General features: G+C 42.6%; 1 protein-coding gene across 1 annotated transcript; it reads right to left on the bottom strand.

Annotated features, from left to right (window-relative positions):
- Window positions 1-5185: 5185 nt before the first annotated feature.
- On the bottom strand, window positions 5186-22413 carry LOC114655077 (major intrinsically disordered NOTCH2-binding receptor 1-like). The gene is made up of 3 exons (XM_028805973.2): window positions 22011-22413; window positions 10909-11154; window positions 5186-5878 (listed from the first exon to the last, which is right to left on the bottom strand). Exons 1-3 carry the CDS (start codon window positions 22176-22178, stop codon window positions 5687-5689), a joined length of 606 nt encoding a protein of 201 aa, XP_028661806.2. The 5' UTR covers window positions 22179-22413; the 3' UTR covers window positions 5186-5686.
- Window positions 22414-25327: the final 2914 nt, after the last annotated feature.

The raw sequence follows: 25327 nt of genomic DNA, 5'->3' as shown, positions 1-25327 counted from the left end.
GGTAAATCCCAATGTACAGGCTCCAAGTCGAGGGGCAATAAGTATACCCACACCCGCTCGGCGCCTCTCACCGGGGGCAACTCCAGAGTGGTACAGAGTCCAGCCCCTCTCAAGGAGATTAGTTCCAGAGTCCAAGCTGTGCGTCGAGGTGAGTCCGACTATATCTAGCCGGAACCTCTCAACTTCGCGCACTAGCTCAGGCTCCTTCCCCTTCAGAGAGGTGACATTCCACGTCCCAAGAGCCAGCTTCTGTAGCCGAGGATTGGACCGCCAAGGTCCCCGCCTTCAGCCACCACCCAACTCACACTGCACCCGACCTCCTTGGCCCCTCCCATAGGTGGTGAGCCCATGGGAAGGGGGACCCACGTTGCTTCTTCAGGCTGTGCCTGGCCGAGCCCCATGGGTGCAGGCCCGGCCACCAGGCGCTCGCCATCGAGCCCCACCTCCAGGCCTGGCTCCAGAGTGGGGCCCCGGTGACCCGTGTCCGGGCAAGGGAAAACGCCGTCCAAAATTGTTTTTCATCATAGGAGGTTTGTTTAACCGCTCTTTGTCTCATCCCTCACCTAGGACCAGTTTGCCTTGGGTGGCCCTACCAGGGGCATAAAGCCCCGGACAACAGAGCTCCTAGGATCATTGGGACACGCAAACCCCTCCACCACGATAAGGTGGCAGTTGAAGGAGGGGAAAACAAAAAGTGCAAAAAAAAAAAAAAGTACAAGGAACGTTCGAAGAAAGAATTTTTTTTATAATGTTTGTGTTCAGGGATTGTTGTGCACAACTGAGCTGTGACCACAGAACTAACTGCTCTGTGGATGATTCATTCAGGCATTTCAAGGTCTATTGGGCACTCGTTGTAATGAAAGTATCTGCTGAATGTACAGTACTGTGCAAAAGTTTTAGGCAGGTGTGAAAAAATGCTGTAAACAAAGAATGCTTTCACAAATGGAAGTGTTAATCATTTATTTTCATCAATCAACAAAATGCAGTGAATGAACAAAAGAGAAATCTAAATCAAATCAATATTTGGTGTGACCACCCTTTGCCTTCAAAACAGCATCAGTTCTTCTAGGTACACTTGCACACAGTTTTTGAAGGAACTCGGCTGGTAGGTTGTTCCAAACATCTTGGAGAACTAACCACAGATCTTCTGTGGATGTAGGCTTCCTCGCATCCTTCTGTCTCTTCATGTAATCCCAGACACAGTCGATGATGTTAAGTTCAGGGCTCTGTGGGGGCCATACCATCACTTCCAGGACTTCTTGTTCTTCTTTACGCTGAAGATAGTTCTTAATGACTTTGATTGTATGTTTGGGGTCGTTGTCCTGCTGCAGATTAACTTTGGGGCCAATCATACGCCTCCCTGATGGTATTGCATGATGGATAAGTATCTGCCTGTATTTCTCAGCATTGAGAACACCATTAATCCTGACCAAATCTCCAACTCCATTTGCAGAAATGCAGCCCCAAACGTTCAAGGAACCTCCACTATGCTTCACTGTTGCCTGCAGACACTCATTATTGTACCGCTCTCCAGCCCTTCGATGAACAAACTGCCTTCTGCTACAACCAAATATTTCAAATTTTGACTCATCAGTCCAGAGCACCTGCTGCCATTTTTCTGCACCCCAGTTCCTATGTTTTTGTGCATACTTGAGTCGCTTGACCTTGTTTCCACATCAGAGGTATGACTTTTTGGCTGCAACTCTTCCATGAAGACCACTTCTGGCCAGACTTCTCCGAACAGTAGATAGGTGTACCTGGGTCCCACTGGTTTCTGCCAGTTCTGAGCTGATGGCTCTGCTGGACATCTTCTGATTTCGAAGGGTAATAAGCTTGATGTGTCTTTCATCTGCTGCACTAAGTTTCCTTGGCCGACCACTGCGTCTAAGATCCTCAATGTTGCCCGTTTCTTTGTGCTTCTTCAAAAGAGCTTGAACAGCACATCTTGAAACCCCAGTCTGCTTTGACATCTTTGTCTGAGAGAGACCTTGCTGATGCAGTAAAACTACCTTGTGTCTTGTTGCTGTGCTCAATCTTGCCATGACATCAAACTGTCTTCCACAACCTCACCTTGGTAGCAGAGTTTGGCGGTTCCTCTCCCAGTGTTAAGCCTCCTACACAGCTGTTTCTGTTTCAGTTAATGACTGTGTTTCAACCTACGTGTGACATTGATGATCATTGGCACCTGTTTGGTAGAATTGGTTGATCAAACACCTGACTAGAATCCTACAAAATCCCTGACTTTGTGCAAGTGTACCTAGAAGAACTGATGCTGGTTTGAAGGCAAAAGGTAGTAACACCAAATATTGATTTGATTTAGATTTTTCTTTTGTTCGCTCACTTTGCATTTTGTAAACTGATAACAATAAACAATCATTATTTATATTTCTGAAAGCATTCTTTGTTTACAGCATTTTTTCACACCTGCCTTAAACTTTTGCACAGTACTGTATTTCGTAGTAACGAGATTTCTATAGACTCGTGTCATATGGGGAAACTGTCAGGACCATAAAAATACTTTGTTGTAATGAAAATTTCGTTGTAAAGATATTCGTTGTAATGGAATTTTACCTGTACTTTCATTATGGCAGGGGAGATTTTGAATTTTCTCAGTTGTATGATGTGATACAGGTGCTGCCTTGCTTGCTGCACCAGCGTGTAGGTATGATTAGTCCATTGGAAGTCCTCAGAAATACGCACAATAAGATACCGATAGCTGCTGACTCTCTGAACCAGAGACCCATGGATCCTAAGTCAGGTGTAGCTCTTCTGCTGCTTCCTTCCTGAAGTCCACAATCATCTCCATGATCTTGGAAACATTCAGGTCCAAGTTGTTAGACTGATGACACTGTCTCCACCTTGTCCAAGCAGACAGACTCATCCTCATTGGGGAGCAATCCTACTATCACCATGTCATCTGCAAATTTCAAGATGGTTTTGGAGATATGCATAGATGTACAATCGTGAGTGAACAGAGAATATGGCAGAGGACCCAGGATGTAACCTTGGGGAGCACCAATGTTAAGGATGAAGGCGTTGGGGATGATGCAGCCAGCTCTCACCATCTGTGGTCTGTCAGTCAGGATGTTCAAGACCCAGTCACAGAGGGACTATGGGGTGGTGCCCAGCCTAGTATTGGAGTGTCAGACTGGCCAATAGCATTCCGGCTGGGAAGGAACGTTTTCATTTATCTGCATTGAAGATAGAGAGATGGATAGAAAAGGCACTATATAAAACATGATAGGATGAACAAACAAATGAACATTATATGTCCCAAGACAGGAATTTAGTTTCTTACAGTAGCTCAAGACATTGCTATAACAAACAGCAATATCAATCAACACCAAACCCCCTAAAATACACACAAGAAATACAAAAAAAACATCATCATCTGATTTGGATGAAGAGAGCGGTCACAGTGAGGCGTTATAAAGGTGTATTGCTATAGGCATGAAGGAGCACCAATATAACTTTTACCAGGATGGAATGGGTTAGCCTTCTGCAATGTTCTTCTCCGGGATGATGATGTGAAAGATTTAAAAGGAGCTTCCTGTAACATAAGGGGAAAACTGGCTGGACTGGACAGAGTGATCAAGCAGCGGCCAACCTGTAAGGTTTGAGAGATTAGCGGAGTAGCAACATGGAGTCAGTGTTTTGTATCAATGAGGCGGTAGACCGCGAACAGCAACAGACCAAACCAGATTATTAACATATGGTGTTCCAGATGTCATAAAGAAATATGAAGACATTGGGCAAGCTGAAGACATTACTGTATAATTTTATTTATGAATCTCATAATGAAAGTCATCCAACATTCCATGGTGAAAGGCTCAGAAGTCATTTTACAAGTACGGTACTATTTGCCCTGTACAGTATTTCTACAACTGGAGCGCCAGCATGTGAAGTGAATCGCTCAGGGTCAAACAAGGAGTCTGCTTTTGGGATTGAAACAGCAATCTTTGTGATCGAGTGCCTTAGGACACATTAACCTCCATAAACCTTATTTTATGTAATGGCCTTCCCAGACCACACCAAGGCCCTTTATAGGTATGTTAGTTTGTCACATGCACTCAGTGGTCAGCTTATCAGGTCCATCTGTTTGTTATTACCATTAGCCTGCTCCTCTACACAGCCAATCAAGGAGCTTCAACTCAATATGTAGCATTCAGACATGGACAAGGGGTTTAGCTGTCATCTGACCAAAAAATCAGAATGGTGAAGATGTGTGAATTAAGGAACTTTAACTTTACTTCGGCTCCAGCATCTAAGAAACTGCAGCCCTCCTGCCATTGTCATGCACTGCTGTCTCTGTGGTTTGCAGAGAATGGAGCAAAAGACAAATCAAAGTTCAGTGAAGGGCGATCACTTTGTGAAAACACCTTGGTAAGGAGAATGGCAGTCATTTTCTAACCCGCTTAATCCTGAACAGGGACGTGGGGGTCTGCTGGAGCCTATCCAGAAAGGTCAAACACTCAACAACTGCCCATTGCATCAGGGGTGAGCAGAACAGTCCGACTGTCAGACCTTGATGCACTTTGATTCACATTGGCTACATAAGACCACGTCTGTCAGCTGAGAATAGGAAGATGAGGCTACAGTGGGCAAATGATCAACATAACTGGCCGTTTGAATATTGGAAAAATGTCACTTGGTCTTGATTTGTGGTGCAGCTTGCAAGTGGGTAGGCATGAAATTTGCATAAACTACATAAATCCATGGATCTACCTAGCCTTGTGTCAATGGTGGAGGCTGGTGGTGGTACTGAGATAATGTGTGGAATGTTGTCCTGGCACATTTTTGGCCTCTTAAAACCAAATGAGCATCATTTGAATGCCTCAGTCCACCAAAGCACTGATGCTAACCAAGTGATAGCTTTATAGCCCCAGTCTTCCATTTCTTAAATGGGTCCAGCCAGCAGGATAATGAAACACGTCAAGGAACTGTGCATCATCACAGGCTTGATCAATGAGCACCACGACACCTTTCATTTAGTTCAGTTTCCTGCACAGACAATCCAATACGTCACATTCAGGACGGGTGATCAAAACAAAAAAAAAAACATCATAAAGTCAGCATGGACCAAAATCCCAAAGCTCCTTGTTAAATGCTTACCTCTAACAATGTGTTCTGCATTGGATGCCATCTTATTAACAGGTGAACCCAATAAAGTGTCAATTGAGCATATCACGTAGGGTCAGACAGTGAGACCCTGGTGAGGACTGAACATGCAGTTTGATGCTTTAGCCACTGGTCAGTACCACGTCTATGAACTTTATGTTATATAGCACCTTTTCTATGCCGTCCCAGTTCATGTTACAGGTCTTTTGTGGAAATGTCACGAATAAGGTGAATCACTCAGGATCAGAGACCAAGTTCGTGGTGGGGACTGAACCAGCATCCTTCTGCTTTGCAGTCTAAAACCTTAGCCATGGTTTCCCATGCAGTTTCTGTTCAACATTGTTGTTCACATCTTAAATATGGTTCCGTCTTGTCCGCTAATTGGTGGGGCGGCCCTCCGTGTAAATATGCCACCACCTCATCTTTAAAAACAGTAAACTGCTTTTAATTTTTTACATTTCCAGGACCATTACACTAACTGCAAGCTCATGTGTGACAGACAAGTTCTGGCCTGATGTTGTCCGAACCAAGATTCAAACTGGAGAACCTCTGCTTAATTAACATAAAATCAATGTCTGTAGAGCGTGACAACAACAGAAACAGTGATGATAACAATCAAAATAAGGACAAGTCCCGAGGCCACGGCTACACATTTACAGATTTGTGCTCGTCTCGCTTCCATCTCCTTCTTTTTCAGTAAGGAGTCATAGCCGGGTGTATAAGGGTCTTCCATCCAAAAGCGCAGCTCATTTGGGTCTTCCTGAAGAAAAAGAAAGAAAGAAAGAGGTCCGTCACCATATGCTGTCCTGTTCTCCTTCGGCCAAGCATGCATGTCGGTTATATCACTCTCATTCATCTGCTGCTGCTCAGCTGGAGACCTGCAAGTAAAAGTGCACAGCCTCTCATGTCAGCCCGGCTCAGCTCTTACTAGCCATAGTGAAGCTCATCAAAGCAACTGTGGTCCTCTTTGCCCTTTAGCCTTTAATTTTCTAGCCCACTAGGCCCAATGTATGCCTCTTTTAGATCATTTTGACCTTTTCACTATGAATGTTTTACCTTTGAGCTAAGTATGGTTTTGGAAAAGGTGACCCTGAGTCAGCAGACCACACTTTTGCTACCTGTTAATAATTTTCCAATGGACTTCTTCTCCTTGATGCCCTGAAAATAAGAAAATGAAGTGACTTTGGTCTTGCAGAGATCTATTTTTGACCCCATTAAAGAATATAACGATTCTCCTTCTTTCATGTTCTGCAAAATATTCAGTTCCCATCCTATGGAAACACCAACTTATGAGCTGATGAGCATAACATAACAAAGAGCCATGTTTGCTCAGCTTTTGGACTGCTTCTGTGAAAAGCTTGAATGGCGCTATAATACAGTAAGTGACAGTTGTGGTGTCGAAATTGTGTGCTATAAGGATTTATCATTTGCATGATATATTCATTTTGATGTTTTATTGTTACAATTAATATTTTATTAATAACACTGTACACTGCCATGTTGTCTCACATGTTGATACTGGTGTAACCAAACAAGCTACAGCCCCCAAGTCCCTAACCCAAAAACAAAACTGTATTTTCATCTTCCTAAATTGTTATTTCAAGTAGCAGCAGCTTCTACAAATATACCAAGCAAGCAATTCTTGCTATTGCCATATATATACATACATCCATCCATCCATTTTCCAACCCGCTGAATCCGAACACAGGGTCACGGGGGTCTGCTGAAGCCAATCCAGGGCACGAGGCAGGAACCAATCCCGGGCAGGGTGCCAACCCGCCACAGGACACACACAAACACACCCACACACCAAACACACACTAAGGCCAATTTAGAATCGCCAATCCACCTAACCTGCATGTCTTTGGACTGTGGGAGGAAACCGGAGCGCCCGGAGGAAACCCACGCAGACACGGGGAGAACATGCAAACTCCACGCAGGGAGGACCCGGGAAGCGAACCCGGGTCTCCTAACTGCGAGGCAGCAGCGGTACCACTGTGCCACCGTGCCGCCATACATACATACAGTATATTCATATTTGTTAGGTGCATGCTGACCAGGCACAGCTACGGAAGTGTCAGTGGACACCAGGCAGCCCCTTCTCTAAAGAAACTTGTCTTCATAAGTCCATCCATCCATTATCCAACCTGCTATATCCTAACTACAGGGTCACGGGGTTCTGCTGGAGTCAATCCCAGCCAGCACAGGGTGCAAGGCAAGAAACAAACCCCGGGTAGGGTGCCAGCCCACTGCAGGGCACACACACACCCACACTCCAAGCACACACTAGGGACAATTTAGGATCGCCAATGCACCTAACCTGCATGTCTTTGGACGGTGGGAGGAAACCCACGCAGACACGAGGAGAACATGCAAACTCCACGCAGGGAGGACCCAGGAAGCGAACCCAGGTCTCCTAACTGCGAGGCATGTCTTCATAAGTATTTAAGGAATTTTCATAAAGACTGGTGAAATATAACATCAAAGGTCAGTACATAAGAAGCTACTGTACAACGATCATCCAAGTACAAAGCATTAGGTAAAAGTCAAAGTTGAATCAAAACCAAAGTAAAAATTAAATGCTCCCTAAATTGTTTAAAGTTCTTAAACCAAGCATTTTGTAAGGTCACTCACTTTAAAGTTTTTCATTTTAAAGTGTAGATGTAACTCACGGTGTATGTCTACCGTTTATACACAATGTAGCAATGAGCCTGTGAACTTATAGTGTACAGGGAACTTCTTAAAGACCTGCGCTATCAACATGCAGCACATCAACACACTCTGACGCCGTGATGCGCTTGTATATCTGGCTTATGTCGAAATTCTGTCTTTCTTACCTGCAAATTCTCAGAAAACAGTTAATAACACTACACTATTTACCTTTTTAAAGCCAATGTGATAACATTACACGCATATGACATGCATATTATGCCACATCAAAGTGCCAGCAGAACTGATGAGCCAGTAAGCCAGTCCAAAGTCTTAACCCAAAAATCAATTCTAACACCAACACCCAAAATCCATGAGCAAAAGAAAATGTAGAACAAAAATCAGTATATACACTGCTCAAAAAATTAAGGGAACACTTAATCGTCATAGTCTACTGTAATACCAAATCAAATAAACCTCAGGGATATCAATCTGTCCAGTTAGGAAGCACAAGCGATTGTGAATCAACTTCCCCTGCTGTAGTGTAAATAAAAGTGACACCAGGTACACTGACACCCCCCGAAAAGGGAATGGTTTTCCAGGTGATGGTCACAGACAATTGCTCTCTCCTTATCCTTCCTGACTGATTCTTCTCTAGTTTTGCACTTTGCTAGTGTCCTTGTCACTACTGTCAGGTCACACAGGAAGTCTAGCTCATCCAGGATGGGACATCCATACGTGCCATCACTAGGAGGTTTGCTGTGTCTTCCAGCACAGCCTCGACAGCATGGAGGAGATACCAGGAGACAGGCCATCGACTGCTGTTAGGTACTGGGATGAAATCCTCAGAGCCATTGTCAGACCTTATGCTGGTGCAGTGGGCCCTGCGTTACTCCTGGTGCAGGACAATGTCCATCCTCATGTGGCAGAGTGTATAGGCAGTTCCTGGATGATGAAGGTTTTGATGCTATTGACTGTCCAATACCTTCCACTGACATTAATCTAATTGAGACCCTCTGGGACGTTATATATTGGTGTATCCAATGCCGCCAAGTAGCACCACAGACTGTCCAGAAGCTCACTGATGCTATGATCCAGATCTGGGAGGAGATTCCCCATGACACCATCCTCCGTCCCATCAGGAGTATGCCCATGCTCCTATTGTCAGTAGTGCATACAGGCACATGGGGCTCATACACACTACTGAGTCACATTATGAGATGCTGTGATGAAATTCATGCAAGTTGGATGAGACTGTAATTTCAATTTTTGACTTTGATTTTTGGTGTGATGTTGAATCCAGGCCTTAATGGGTTGGTGATTTTGGATTCCATTGACCATTGTTACATCAATTTGTTCTGAACAAATTACATAGTATCACTCAGTAAAGATATTCCCCATAAATTATTTGTTCATTGAAACCTGATGTGTGATTTGAGTGTTCCCTTCATTTTTCTGTGCAGTGTATTTTAAATCAAAACAAAGCACAGCACTCAACAATAAGTTAATTTTTTATCCGCAATCTCGGATAACCAGTCATCCACACCTAGCAATGCTATAGTAACAGGAGACAAATTGCGGAGTCCATACAACTACAAACATGGTGTCACAATAAGAAGCGAAATATCTAACTGTAGAACATAAATTTGTTACCTGAAATACATAACAGGATTCTACATATCAAAAAACACTAAAGGCAGGGACAAATTATCCATCCATTAGCCAACCCGCTAAATCCGAACACAGGGTCACGGGGGTCTGCTGGAGCCAATCCCAGCCAACACAGGGCACAAGGCAGGAACCAATCCCGGGCAGAGTGCCAACCCACCGCAGGACACACACAAACACACCAAGCACACACTAGGGCCAATTTAGAATCGCCAATCCACCTAACCTGCATGTCTTTGGACTGTGGGAGGAAACCGGAGCGCCCGGAAGAGGGACAAATTATCTTATATATAAATGTCTACACGTGGGAGTGTGTGTGTGTCTGTCCGTCCCGGAAGTGAGAGGTGGAGTCGGGGTAAGGGATCCACCTCTGAGGATACACAAGCGAGGCGAGCACATCGGCAAAACAAAACCTTTGAAGAAAGAGTCACTTGTTTTAAGGCTAATACAGAAGAGAGGCGAGCACGTCAGCAAAACAAAACCTCCAAAGAAAGACAGTCGCTTAGCCGCTAAAGCACAAGTGATGCGAGCACGTTGGCAAAATGAATCCTTCAAGGAGAGAGACGCCCAGAGTAGTTCCTTGCAATTACCTGACAACTCTACATTTCAATTTTTTTTCTGAAAATTTCAATAGTTTCTAGGACCCTGGGATTTTTACAGCATGGGCTTACACTGCTAGTATAATATAAAATAATGTCAGAAAAAATAAAAACAAACACAGCTCACAGCAAGACATACCAATGTGAAACATTTTTGATACAAAACCAGTGGTTCCAGTGAAAAACAAGCACACAAGACATAGATATAGTGGCATCACAGAAGCAACAGCAAAACTACAATTAACAAGAAATAACACTTGCCATTTCATAAAAACAAAAGCCAGTTACATTAAGAACGTATCAATGCATTCCTGACATCATCATAAGAAGGCAGCACAAACAGCATGTCTAGATATCTGATATTACTAGGAGGGGCCAGTTATGACTATCGACGGTGGTGGGTTCAAGAGGCTCCCAAATACAAGTGGGAGCGTGCAGCCCACCCACATTGTCACACTGTCTTCTGCTTCAAAAGGAAAAGAGAGTGGTCCATGTCAGAGTCAGGTTGGCCTAAGGTTTCAAATTTGACAGTACCACCCAGGCCTCCTCGAGTTGCACCACAAGGGCTTGAGTGTGGGCTTCAAATTCAAGGCTGTGAAGGACTTTCTAGAAAGATGACAAGTCCCCTGAGAGTAGGAAAATGTATGGTTTTTCAATGCTAATAAGTGAAATGTGAAAGGCAAATGATTTAATTGAAAGAGAAGGACATCCTCATGGCCACTGAAAATGGAAAACTGTTCCTGCGTACTTAATGTCTTTTAGGCCCCTGTACTGAAAGTGATTTTCTAATGTGAAGTTTCCTTTCATTTGTTTGAGGTGCATTCAGTCCACCTCTTTGCAGACTGAACTCTCACCTCACTTCCCCTTAACTCACCTTCAAGTAACTGACCAGATTCGAATGCACTGAATGGCGGTCGAATTCTTGAATTGTCCATGAAGGCTTTGTCTTCCTCGTGTCCCACTCGTCTGCTGTTCTCGTATCTGAGTAAAGTGGATTCCTCTTGATTTTCGAGTTCAGGGTGATGGGTGTGATGTGTTTCCCAAGAAACTTGTCCAGCAGTACTGGGCTGCTTTCTGGTGACCTATTTCCATGGTCCTCGTCTGTATTTTTCCTTTCTCTCTATAAGAAATTAAGAGAGCAAATCATGTCAGCAACTGAGACAGCCTTACTCTATTACTGCTTGGAGTGATCATCAGTTAATTGGAAAAACGAAGAAACCAGAAAACAAGTCTGCTCACACAATACTCATCAAAATTCCCCGAGCGTGTGTTACCTTTCTTTGAGAACGGATGTCAAATTGCTGCTGAAGGGACTTCTGGAGGCAAAAGTAAAATGCTCTCTGTGAGCACTGAGGCTGTTTAGCTGCGAATCAAGCAGTGTCGACTGCTGCACGTAGCTTTCTGTTTGACAGGCTGTCAAGCACTTTATGCTCCACTTGTCACCAGAATCCATCACACATGGTGTTATGCAGCCATCAATCCACATTATTTACTTGTTTTTGCTTGGCCAGGGTCACAAAGAGCAATAAACAGTGCATGACAGGAACCAACCCTGGGCAGAATGGCAGTCATCGCAGGGGGAACTCACTAGTGGCAAGTGATGAGCATTCACAATGAAATCAGCAAGAAATGAAGTGGAAAGTTTTACTTGAAGAGACACATTTTTCAGACTTTTGTATACAAATGGGGTCCAAGAAGCTCTGAACCCCCTTACATTGGAAGCATCATAGCAATTTGTTGTACAAAGTACCCATAAGCCTCACTCACCTTTCAGCTGAAGTAAATGTAACATTTGCTCCTAAGAAAGCTACAGAAGTAGAAGTTTAAAAGTATCTGATATTAAGTGTACTTAAGTATAAAAATACAACTAACTGTAGGATCTTTCCCTATTTTATAAATAGCCAAATAAAGTCCTAAAAATATAAATATAAAAATAATTCAGACCAGCTACTGTTTGCATGAACCAAGTACCTGCAATTTGAAGCAATGACATTCAGCAAAAGCAGACATCTCAATGATTGTATTTTAGGAGCAGTAATAGGAGAGGTTGTGTAGGAAAACCTCTCCGTAAAATGAATTTTTGTATCGCGTATTACAATAAATTTAAATTTAAATCATTTTTTTAAGCACTCCCTGGCCTCAAAGATGACCCCCATTTTTTTTCAAAGAATGGTGAACAATATGAAAATTGACAGAAATTATTTACTAATAGCATTAGTCAACTAAACCAACTCAAATGATTGTGTTTTACGTAATCAATAACGTTTAATAAACTGTTTTACCTAGACTTTATCATTTCTAGTTTCACACTCAACGGAGTGACTTCCAACTAGTTCACAGTCTGTGTTGGAGCTGTGATGCCCAGGATAATGTGAGCAGACATGTGAGCAGCACACGCGACAGTGCGAATGAAGCACAGCCTGCCGGTCAGCCCCACCCCATCCAGCAGGTTGACGTGAGGAGAGCATCTGAACACGAAGCATCAGCTGTGGAAGTAACTGAGACGGGAGACGTCCAGTCTACTCCCATACGCTGGGCTGAAGCGAGGTGTAGTTAATCAAGTGTTAGGGTCAGGTAGCGTGAATTTGAAAATTTTCCCCGATTCTTCATATATGAACATTTTCCTAAAGGATGGAAAACCTATACTTTAGACAATCGAGTGACACACTATGTGTCTATTTTTGTAGCCCTTTGCTTTCTGGTTTAATATTGTAGTAACGAATTAATCCAGCATCTGAATGAAAGTAACCATTTCCATTTAAAAATGTAGTGAAGTAAAAGCAGACATAAATGCATATTCAAGTAAAATAGAAACAAACATTCTCAAGTACAGTAACTTAAAACATGTAGTATTTCTACTGTCCCACCATTGGTACCGTGTGTGATTATTTTATCAATGCAGCACCATAGATGGCTTAGTTGTTAAAGAGCTGAACTGGAAATGTATTGTGGAGAATCCCAGTCTATACGTAATTATTTAATCTTCGCAGGCATACTTGGTAAAGAGTTCAAATTTACTATTAGTATTATTATTAGGGAATTGAACTGGTAACCTTCACACAAGAATCCCACTTCTAACCCCATGTGTGACTATATTGTGTGTGTCGACGTAAAGCTGGTTTCATTGCTGAAGAGCTGAATTGGAAATTTGCAATGCGAGAATCCCACTGCTGACACCATGTGTCCCTGTTTCATCTGTGCAGGAGTATGGCATACTTATTTGGTAAAGAAATTGTCAGCATACTTGCTGTGGAGGATTCCCCGTACTATCTCCTAGTGTGACTGATTCGATTATGTTGTATTACAGCAAGTTTTTTTTTTTTTGGCTGTAGGATTTAAGTTAAAATTTGCTATGTAGGTTTCCACTGCTGGCAATATATGATTGTTTCAAGTACTTGGGTTTATGACAGGTGATATACAGTAAGTGAGTTTCCAAAAAACAATGCAAAACGTTTTTTTTTTTTAAGAAAGAAAATCAAGGAGGACTTCAAAAACAAAGAAATCTTTCAGAATCCCTAATCTCAGAAACTTTAAAATGAAAAAAAGAAAATCTTCAAAAAGCACAACAAAGCCTTTACATTTACTTTGATTTTAGTTCCCTATTGTTTTACTTTTGCTTTCCTAAGGAAATATTTCACAACAGTTTGAAGCTTTTTTTAAGCTTAAAATCAGACATGTGCTTTCTTGTGCAGTCACGTTTTATAATGTGCATGTCACGTACAACATATGACATCATTTAAATTGTATTGCAGCAACATGAGACATCAAGAACTACAAAACGCCATGAGCCATACAACAAAATGGTGACAAAACACTAAAAATAAGGTTAAAAATTGTCAGTTGCTAAGAAATTAAAGTAGAAAATTGAAGTGGAGAATCCCACATATGAAACCCTGTGTAAACCTCAACATCTCATAAGGAGCAATATGAATCATGGGCCATATGTAAAGCACTTCCCTAGGAGTACGCAAGGTGCTAGACGTGATAACAAAAACTAAGTAAATGTTAGAAAATTCTCTAAACAATGGTGGCTTTTCTGCATGACAGCTCTCCTCTCCAGGACTTTTATGAAACAGCACCACACGCCCCACCTTGTATATTGTTCTGGTTCACTGAAAAGACTTTCCGCAGCCAACTTACTTCTCTGAATTTAAAGAGCTTCATGATCTCCGGCCGTGGCAAGCCATATGTCAAAGCTGAAACTTTAGGATGAGCACAATGGCCCTAAGTTGTCCATATCTCTTTCCGACACATCATTCGGAAGCTTTGCACACAATGAAAATGCAAAATGAGTCTGGAGAGGTTTCTGTGAAATAAAGCGGGAGTCTTGATGCATATAAAATGAAAGCAGCATTTGCAAATTCTAAAGCAGTGGATGAATTATTAATTGAGTTCAATTTAAATGAAGCAGGTGATCTCAGCTGTGCTTGTTTAAAGGCGTTCTGCAACTCAAATGAAGTTGGTTGTATTAAAGAAAAGTTCATGACAAGGTTAGAATGTCTGCCAGAAAATACGTGCAAAGATCTACAAGTCAAAGACAGTAACGGCGGACCAGATTTCTTTTTTTAATCATTGGTTTATTGAAGTATACTTATTTCAAAACATTCCAATATAGATCAGAGAAAAGCCAAGCAAAATGACACCTTTTATTGGCTAGTTAGCCAATAAAAGGTGTCATGTTGCTTGGCTTTTCTCTACATTCATAATGGCTAACACGGTACAACACCCTAGTACTACAATATAGATCAGTATATCATTTTTTAAGAAATTAGATTCCACCATAACTTCATTTATTTGGAGTTCAAAACATCCACGTATCCAAAGGGCGCCCCTACAAAGACCTAAGGTGGAAGGTGGCATGGCTCTACCTAACTTTAAATTTTATTACTGGGCAGCAAATATACAAAGTATAAAAACCTGGACATGGACATAAATAGATGAACATACACAGGCTTGGTCTGCAATTCCTTGCTTTGTACCCCAATAAACACAAGTTATCGCCAATATACTAATAACCCAATTGTACTTCACTCACTCAGAATATGGAACCAATGTAGGAAGTATTCTAAGATAGAGAAGCTTTTATCTGTGGCACCTCTGCACAACAACCACCTTTTTCCACCCTCTCAAATGTACAAAGTTTTTAATGTCTGGAAAACATTTAGGATTAAATCACTTAGAGATCTGTACATAGACAATGTCTTTGCATCCTATGAACAATTACATTCTAAATTTAACTTACCAGCCACACATTTCTTTCACTACCTTCAAATCAGAAACTTTGTTAACTCTTTGAGGGCTGAATATTTTTTCCAATAAAATCAGTTTTCTGAAAAGCACAGAAGAGCAATGGTTTCACACATAAATCAACATAAAACGTCTGTTGCTATGTGCTGTGACTGCTGTTGGCACAGGTTTGGCATCTCTGGCGGCAGTGACTGCGTTGGGACACCTCGATGGTCAGCAGGAATACACGGTGGGCCGGCTGCCTGGCTGTCTTCACACAACAGGTGGGCGGAGCTGTGGCAGTCACAGTGTGACACAATATGGTTTGTATCTCTTGTCATCATAAGTGGTGGTCCTCCCAGGCGAACGCTGCTGTAGGCACATCAGCTACACGAAAGTATTCAGCACCACGATCAGCTGGAGACCGATCAGATGATGCTGGTACCTCACTTTCGTTTGAGATATTCATCTCCAGAGCACTTGCATCAAACTCAGAGTCCGATAAGTCAGAGTCCTATTCAACAAAATTACATAAAAGGTCCACCGAGTATTTTCCTTTGCACATTCGCTTTGGTCTCTCGCCAGATGTCGATGCCATTTTAGAGGTTGTTTGCTCTTCACTATTCACGCACGAGTAGGGAATCGAAGTTAAATCAGCAAAGCTATGTAACTTTTCTTCTAGGAAAGAGTGTCGAACTAAAACGTAATGGCGAGTTTTGTTGCAGTTTACAGCTGATTACTGTCCTGTACCCCTGAATTTTGACAAAAGTCGGCATCAGCCCTGAAAGAGTTAAACAGAACCTGTCTGATTTTCCTCACCTCCCACCAACCTCTATGCAGGAAAAAATATTGATCAGTCCTGAGGACTCAGACAGCATTTCTGTAATATATAAAACCATTTTACAGTCCCTCCCTTTCAAAGATCCAAGGGGACAGTGGGAAAAGGATCTCTAACTCAATATCTCAGAAAAGGAGTGGAAAGTAGCAATGTAGAGAATTCACTCGAACTCCATTTGCACAAAGCATACAATTATTCAACTCAAAATTATATATCGAGCACATCTGTCTCAATTAGATTGTCCAAAATGTTTCCAGGGCAAGATCCAACCTGTGAACGCTGCAATCAAGTTCCAGCCTCACTGGGTCACATGTTTTGGGCCTGTGCCAAATTAACATCATTCTGGATCAAAATGTTTAAATGCCTTTCAGACAGCCTTGGTGTCACAATCTCTCCTAATCCATTAACAGCTGTGTTTGGTGTACCTCCAGATGGGCTTAAAGTGGAGAAGGACAAACAAACTGGAATGGCGTTTACTACACTAATGGCACATAGACTTCTCTTGCTCAACTGGAAGAATCCTAACTAAGTCCCTAAGTTACCCTAAGTCACTGGGTAACTGATGTTATATATTATCTGAAATTGTAAAAAATCAAATTTGCACTTAGAGGATCTGTACAAAATGTTTTCAAAACCTTGCAGGATCTAATCAATACCATTTTACAATAAGCAGATTCTCTCCTGATGGCACGGTGGTGCAGTGGCAGTGCTGCTGGGTTCACTTGCCAGGTTTGCATGTTCTCCCCGTGTCTGCGTGGGTTTCCTCCGGGTGCTCCAGTATCCTCCCACAGTCCAAAGACATGCAGGTTAGGTGCATTGGTGATCCTAAATTGTCCCTGGTGTGTGCTTGGTGTGTGAGTTTGTGTGTGTGTGTGCCCTGCGGTGGGCTGGTGCCCTGCCCGGGGTTTGTTCCTGCCTTGTGCCCTGTGTTGGCTGGGATTGGCTCCTGTGACCTTGTGTTAGGATATAGTGGGCTGGATACTGACTGACTGACTGACTGACTGACTGACTGACGATTCTCTCCCCTCTTTTTTCTTTTTTTTTTACTCTATTTTTATTAATTTATTAATTTATCTATTTACTTATTTTTACGAGCTTAAAGTTTTACTCTGCTGGCCTAACTCTCTCTCTCGGGGATGGGAGTTGATTTGTTTCAAACCAATTTTTGTAAAACTTGACTTATTTGTATGAATGTTATTTGATTTTAATAAAATCAATAAAATAAAAAAAAAGAAATATACATTGTTGAAATGCTATCGTTGCTATGATTTTTATTTTACAATCCTTCTTCTTTATTTTCTTCAGGTAGTCCCTAAGCTTAAGGTAGTGCAGCAGGTTTACAGTGTCGCTCCTAAATGAGATGCCACTTTTAGGATGTGGTCATCTACTGACCAGTACAGAGCATCACTGCGGAGCCAGAGAGTCAGCAGCCAGTTAACCAAAGCCTCTCCTCATTTTGTTTATGGCAGTGGTGAAACAACAAGGCTGCTGCTGAGTTAATGAAAGAGGAGGCCACCCTTGGGTGTAGCTGTCAGTCTGTTTCTGACCTCTTGACTCCGTGTCCACCACGACTGGAGGAGGGAGTGAGAGGAAAACACAAAATGGTACTCAGGACCTCTCTGGGCAGATTGTCAGAAAGCAGAATGCTTTTACTTCACCTGAGTTCCCAATCTGTCACCCTGGTCTGTTTAGGAAATTAAAGCCTTTTAGAAATGGTGGATGTACAGAGTGGAGCGTCATCACACTAACAAATGCTTTAGTGCTCATTAGTGATGAGGCAGAAGTTTGGAATTGATTTTGTAGAGCAACACAGAATGTTAAATTTTTCTGAAACAAATGGTGCTTTTTGAATGGCAAAATCTGCAACACTGAGACAAGAAGTATTAGTATTTAGTCCCCGCCTAGAAGTGTTTTTTGTAGAAATTCTGTATCCATCTACCTTTCTTTAAAACAAAGTTCTCTAGTGAAAAAGAAAAAAATCAGCACACTCATTTCTAATCATGGGCAGGCATTTTGTTGAGCCGTGAGCCGTGTCTTGTGGTTGTTCTGGTGGTCTGATGCCTGCTTTAGTAATTACGATGACAAACCCTGGCAAATACAATCCTAACATTTCTCGTTTGCGCCACAGTGCTTGAAGCGTGCATGTCCTTTGTCTTTTCTGCAGGAATCAAGGGACAGGAAAAGACAATTGCTAAAAGTTTACCTGTGGAGGAAACACAATGACGGAAATGATGGTACCTTTTGGTGTGTCTTAGCGCAGAAAATATGCAGCATGTCGCATTTTTAAAAAGCACACTGTGCTGCTTGTAGTTGTTACGGACTTTCATGCAGCAGAAGGCACAGATAATTTGTAAGGAAGAAATATACTGGGAGATTAACAATAAATAACGAGAAAAACAAGATGAATGTAGAAATAAACAAGCCAAAGTCTATTACAGAGAAACCCCAAAATAATCTTTTGTCTAAGCTAAGTAAGAGTCTGAATATGAAACCTTTAAATGCAAACTCTGTAACACGATACTGTGAAGAATTGCTAGACGACCTTTACACAGCAGCACCCAGTGATGTCACAACACGACTTCCAATTTCTTTCTGGGACAAAGAAGACACCACCAAAACACCAAATGGTAATGCCCTTAAATTCAAAATGGCATTCATAATGGTGGAAAGTATATTTTAACATTGAGGGAAAAAAGCAGAATTAAAAAAAAGACTTCAGAATTAGAGTCAGCATCCGCAGAAGCCAAAAAAGTCAATAAGGCGAAATAAAAAAACGTGCAAATATCCAATCACAACACATGACCATGATCCGAAATACAGGACAGCGGCATCCGTAAGCAAAACAAATGTGGCCGTTGGCAACTCCGAGGTATCATTGTCATAAAGATAAAGAAAACAGCACAAGAAAAAGAAAAAGAAAATGTGCACAACATGAAATAAACCATTTCACAGAGAAAAAAAAAAACTCTAACTGATGTGAAAAGATGCCTGTGAGGGTTTGCTCCCAGTGCTCCCAGTGCCCCAGTTTCCTTCTACAGTCCAAAGACATGCAGGTTAGGTAAAGTGGCAGTCCTAAACTGGCCCTAGTGTGTGATCGGGGTGTGTGTGTATGTGTTCACCCAGCAATGGACTGGCACCCCTGTCCAGGGTTTACTCCTGCCTTGCGCTCTATGCTAACTGGGATAGGCTCCAGTAGACTCCTGTGACCCTGTACGGGACTAAGGATATTAGAAAATGACTGACTGGTAGAGATCAGCTGCATAAAAAACACAAACAAGACAAACGTGTGAACAGGAAGGAACAGCCATTGTTTACCATCCCCAAACAAACCCCCAAGGAAACTCCCTTTAGGAAATGTATCATATTGCAATTACAAAATGACATGATAGATAGATAGATAGATAGATAGATAGATAGATAGATAGATAGATAGATAGATAGATAGATAGATAGATAGATAGTTAATTTTAAATAGACCTTTATTAACAATTATAACATAATTGCAGTCAAATTAACAGCCAAAATTCAATAACATTTAAAAACAAAGTTTTTCTACTCATACTTTAGTATTAGACATTCATTTTCCATGGAACATAAAACATCATTTACAGCCCAGATTTCTCTAAATATATCTAATCGATTAATTAGTTTAAAATATGCAAATTCAATCTTCAATCTCCTTTGAAGGAGGATCTTAAACATTAATAGAGCATCAGTGGTTTTCAGATCTTTATCTCTATTTCTTCTTGATATTAAAGACACTATAAAATAGATAGATAGATAGATAGATAGATAGATAGATAGATAGATAGATAGATAGATAGATAGATAGATAGAGTGCTATGTACTGTGAGAGGATGTGCAGCATTGTTCATAATGGCACTCATTTTGTCTTCATTCTCGCCTTCACTCGTACCTCCAGGGGCCCAGAGTGCATTGCATAACTGAGTCTGCCTTCTTAATCAGTTTGTTGATTCGGCGGGCCTCTCTCGTAGTGATGTTATGGGCCCATCATATTGTTGTAGAACATGTAAAGGACGTCACTGCCCTCATTAAAGGAATGCAAGTCTCTAAGAAAAAAGAGCCTGCTCTGCCCCTTCTAATATGGCTCCTCTGTATTACAAGACCAGTCCAGCCTGTCATTCATGTGGACCCCTAAGTACTTGCAATAATCCGCCACCTCTACATCCACTCTGAACAGAGACCTGACATAGAGGCTCTTTGCGGAGGCGAAAGTCAACAAGCAGCTAATTGGTTTTGCTGACATTTGCGGCAGCTTTTCAAAACTTTATGCCAAATGAAACACGGGTATTTTGCTCACCACTAAAGTTCACTGTCTTGAGTGCTGATAGTGTGACTGAGTCAAAGTCATCAAGGATTTTCTGTCTGTTTATAGCACCTAGCGCCATTTTTATTGTATTAGCAGAGGCCGGCTCTCAACGCTTTGTTTAGCTCGGTGTAATTGCCCGTGCAGGGTCAAAGAAGAAAAGATTTTGATGCAATGCTACCAAAAGCCATGCTTAGATCATTTCACCGAAATTCTGTCCTGCCTTTCAGAAAAGCCAAAGGTCACAAACAGACATCACATTCTAAAAACAAAGCAAGGACTCTATTAAATCAAACAAGAAAGCGCACACCGACAAGAAGGAGTGTGTTATCCGATATCGGACACCAGGAGGTGCATGGAGCCGCTCTTCACACCCTTGAGTCCACAGGCAGCATGACCCTGCACAGAATGACAGCATCCATTAGAAAATAAAATGATGGGACCCTTAAACAACAGAAATGACCTCAGGGTATTACAAACCCCGTATACTGTAATATATAAAAAAGACTGAAAATGAGTGAAAATTAACGCTGTAAAAATGAATGAGGAAAGCAGACGAGGACACACAGGAATTGTTCAGTTCAGTCCCGTAGACTCCCTGCAGCTGCAGGTTTCTATTCCCATCGATTTCACAGTCGGCATGTTTCTGACGTCCTGACTTTAACTGGCCTCATTGTTTAGTTGTCTGACCTAAACATACGTCTCAAAAAAAATCATAAATATTTGTCTTCTCTGCCATAGCTTTAAATGCTTCCATGTCGTTGGACGTTTTCTTTTCCATTTACCCTTTCCTGTAGATGCAGAGGACAGAAAGATATGGAAGAAGATGATCCGCTGTGGCAACCCCTAACGGGAGCAGCCGAAAGATGAAGAATTAGTGTAGGAATATTTTACTCATGAGCGATCGTACAGCACGTCCACAGCAGCTCCAGTGACCCACCTTATTACTGTCACTTACAATCAGACTGATGTCGTCACCAAGGCGACTTGGTTCCATTTCACGGGCAGTGCACTGACTCGCTCCTGGGCACACAGACTTAGTCGCGGAATTTGAACATACAACCTCACCACTGCGTCATACTGTTATTCAATAATATTACATTTTGGTTATAAAGAAAACAAATACTGTATACAGCAAGTGCTCATTTAGTTGCACAGCACTTGTGATACACCGATGAACCCACGGCGCTGTAACTGCCGGCCATTGCCTATGGATATTTTCCCTGGGGGAGGCCGAGTAACCCAGCTAGTGAATTTACAGAATATGTTGTTGTGAATAACTACGTGGTCTGCAGACGCTGTTTGAATAAAAGTCTGGACGCGAATTTGTAAACAGAAGCAAATAAGTAGTTAGCCGAACAAGCCGCTAACTTGAGCCTCTTTGGCCTGCTCACAGATTCTCCATTTTAACAGGTGTCAGCGCCGCCTGTCTGAATTTGCCCAGCACGCCGTCCTGCCTGCCTCCCTCCCACAGCCTACAAAGTGGACGGACGTCTTGGCTCCACGTACACGTTAAACTCGTTTGCTGTCGTTTCAGAGCCGTGAATGGCGGTCAGAAGCCTTTCGGACTCGTCTGCTGTCCTACCTGAAGGTAGACGCGGTTCTGCCAGTGTCGCTGTCCGGATAAAGCCGCCCCCGCTGCAAAGCCCGCCTGCATGAAACTTGGACTCGTCGCCAAGTTCTTCACGTCCAGCTGCAGGAACTTCTCGGGGTGGTTATTATTCGGCAGCACTGACAGATCCATCATCATCATCTTCTGCTTCTGTTGCTGCCGGCGTCCTCGCTGCCTGACACCCAAAGCCAAGAAGGGCACTTCTCAATTATTAATGATGGCGCGCAGCTCGCCTTGGTGACGACTTGTCACTCGATCTGTCCGATGGGCTCCCGCTCAGGGCAGAGTGCAGGCAGCCCGCTTGGCTCATTCCGTTTACTCAGCTGGTGTCTTGACACCCCATGATCTTTTTTTTCACGCCGTAGCACAGCGGCTGTTGCTTCACCTAGGGCCGGATTTTCCTATAGGCTAACTAGGCTTCAGCCTAGGGCCTCAAGATCAAGAGGGGCCTACATTCAAATTGTTAGCAAAATTTTATTATCTCTCATGTAATTTACAAACTTAAAAATGGAAGGTGAAAGGGCCCCATAAGTGGAATAGCCTAGGGCCTCTTTTCATATAAATCCGGCCCTGGCTTCACCCACTGATCCAGTGTACAGAGTTCCAGTTCCAGCCCCACAGTCGTCTTTGTGCCGCTTTCCACTCTCACACCCCTACAGAAGTACACGTTAAGTTTGACTTGATTGTATGGAATGTTGTAAGCTTTTAAAATACAATAAATAAAACTAACAAAAGCAGTACACATTACGTTAAGTGGCTCTGGGCGGGCGTGTGCGACAGTGAGGACTTGCCGAGGGAATGGTGACCACACCAAGACTGGTTCTTCATTAATTGACGCCCGCAGATGCTTGCGGCCCTGAATTGTATTTAGATGACACATTACACGACTTTCCCAGGCCGTACTGTCCCCTTACATAATTTCTGGCAGTCGGTGCTGTGTTGAATGAGCTGATTAGTGCGCATGCTCACAGCCCTCTTAAGCCGCGGGGTTCGCGAAGGCGCCCATCAAGTTGAACGGCGACTGAGCGGATTACGTAGTCTTAGCCGCAGAAGCGCTCCAAGTAGATATTGCTGCAGACAGGAGTAAAATGGGCGTGAATAGATAGATAGATAGATAGATAGATAGATAGATAGATAGATAGATAAGGCACTAGATAGATAGATAGATAGATAGATAGATAGATAGATAGATAGATAGATAGATAGATACTTTATTAATCCCAAAGGGAAATTCACATACTCCAGCAGCAGCATACTGATAAAGAACAATATTACATTAAAGAGTGATAACAATGCAGGTATACAGACAGACAATATCTTTGTATAATTTTAACGTTTACCCCCCCGGGTGGAACTGAACAGTCGCATAGTGTGGGGGAGGAATGATCTCCTCAGTCTGTCGCTGAAGCTGCTCCTCTGTCTGGAGATGACACTGTTTAGTGGAGTGGTGGGCAAAGTCATTCCTGGAGGGCCGCAGTAGCTGCAGGTTTTTGCTCCAACCCAATTACTTAATATGAAGCCCTTATTGCTCAAGTGACACTTCTGCTTCACTTTAGTGGTCTCACTCGTTACGATTTTGAACCCTTATCACTTATTTTAGTCTTAAACAGCTGTATTCTTGGCTTTTAATGGCTCCTAATTAGCAATAACATGCAAATGACAAAAGAGACCAGCAATTCTCCATTTAGCTTGTTACCATTTACACCTGTGTGTATTTATCAGGCACTATTGGGTTTAATTAAATACTTGGAAGGAAAGTGAAGAAAAAAGTGAAGGACTGAGAAGTACTCCTCCATTTTAGACTTCAAATCATTTGGATGATATCCTTAGAAAGGGGAAGAAAATCAAGGATATCAGAAGGACCTGACATGGCAGAATTAAAGCACTAACAAGCCATGAAATTAAATAATTGGCAAGAATTGCTTTCTAATTAAGCAACCAGGTGAGAACAAAAACCTGCGGTCACTGCAGCCCTTCAGGACTGGGATTGAGGACCCCTGCTCTAGAAACATCTTCTGCTTCATTTTAGTTATCTCCCTCATTAAGATTTGGAACCCTTATTGCTTATTTAAGTCTTAAACAGCTGCATTCTCAGTTTTTAATTGCTCCTTATTAGCAATAAGAGCCAAATGACAAAAGAAACCATTTTGCTTGTTACCCTTTACACCTCTGTGTATTTATTGTGCACTATTTGGTTTAACTAAATACTTGGAAGGAAAGAGAAGAGAAAAAAGTGAAGGATTGAGAATTACCCATCCATTTTACGCTTCAAATTATTTGGATGATATCGTTAAAATGGAAAAAAAATCTAGGATATGAGAATGACCTGACATGGCAGAGTTAAACCACTAACAAGCCATGAAATGTAATTATTGGCAAGGATTGTTTTCTAATAAAGCAACTGGGTTGGAACAAAAACCCGCAACCACTGCGGCCCTCCAGGAATGACTTTGCCCACCCCTGCTTTAGTGGATGCAGTGGATTCTCCATTATTGACAGGAGCCTGCTGAGCGCCCGTCGCTCTGCCACGGATGTCAAACTGTCCAGCTCCATGCCTACAATAGAGCCTGCCTTCCTCACCAGTTTGTCCAGGTGTGAGGCATCTTTCCTCTTAATGCTGCCTCCCCAGCACACCACCGTGTAGAAGAGGGCGCTCACCACAACCGCCTGATAGAACATCTGCAGCATCTTATTGCAGATGTTGAAGGACGCCAGCCTTCTAAGGAAGTATAGTCGGCTCTGTCCTCTCTTGCAGAGAGCATCAGTATTGGCAGTCCAGTCCAGTTTATCATCCAGCTGCACTCCCAGATATTTATAGGTCTGCACCCTCTGCACACAGTCACCTCTGATGATCACGGGGTCTATGAGGGGCCTGGGCCTCCTAAAATCCACCACCAGCTCCTTGGTTTTGCTGGTGTTCAGGTGTAGGTGGTTTGAGTCGCACCATTTAACAAAGTCCTTGATGAGGTTCCTATACTCCTCCTTCTGCCCACTCCTGATGCAGCCCACGATAGCAGTGTGGTCAGCGAACTTTTGCACATGGCAGGACTCCGAGTTGTATTGGAAGTCCGATGTATATAGGCTGAACAGGACCGGAGAAAGTACAGTCCCCTGCGCCGCTCCTCTGCTGCTGACCACAACGTCAGACCTGCAGTTCCAGATAGATAGATAGGTAGATAGTCCACGATCCATGCTACCAGGTATCATATCATTGAATATCATTTTCGACTTCAGATCCGCCCATGATGTCTCCGGTCTGCAGCAATACCCTTCTCCAGAAGTGCGGCACT

This window comes from Erpetoichthys calabaricus, chromosome 7, assembly GCF_900747795.2.
Source record: "Erpetoichthys calabaricus chromosome 7, fErpCal1.3, whole genome shotgun sequence".
NCBI classification, from domain to species: Eukaryota; Metazoa; Chordata; class Cladistia; order Polypteriformes; family Polypteridae; genus Erpetoichthys; species Erpetoichthys calabaricus.
Note: the sequence above shows the minus strand (reverse complement) of the source record. Positions and strands in the feature narration are given on the sequence as shown.

Bases quoted from the DNA above. Each gene is read 5' to 3' on its own strand.
- LOC114655077 (XM_028805973.2), bottom strand. From the start codon at position 22,178: ATGATGATGATGGATCTGTCAGTGCTGCCGAATAATAACCACCCCGAG. The intron at 11,155-22,010 runs GTAGGACAGCAG...AATTTCTTATAG, and splicing joins AGAACCGCGTCTACCTTCAG to AGAGAAAGGAAAAATACAGA. The intron at 5,879-10,908 runs GTGAGTTAAGGG...CTTTTTCTTCAG, and splicing joins ATCTGGTCAGTTACTTGAAG to GAAGACCCAAATGAGCTGCG.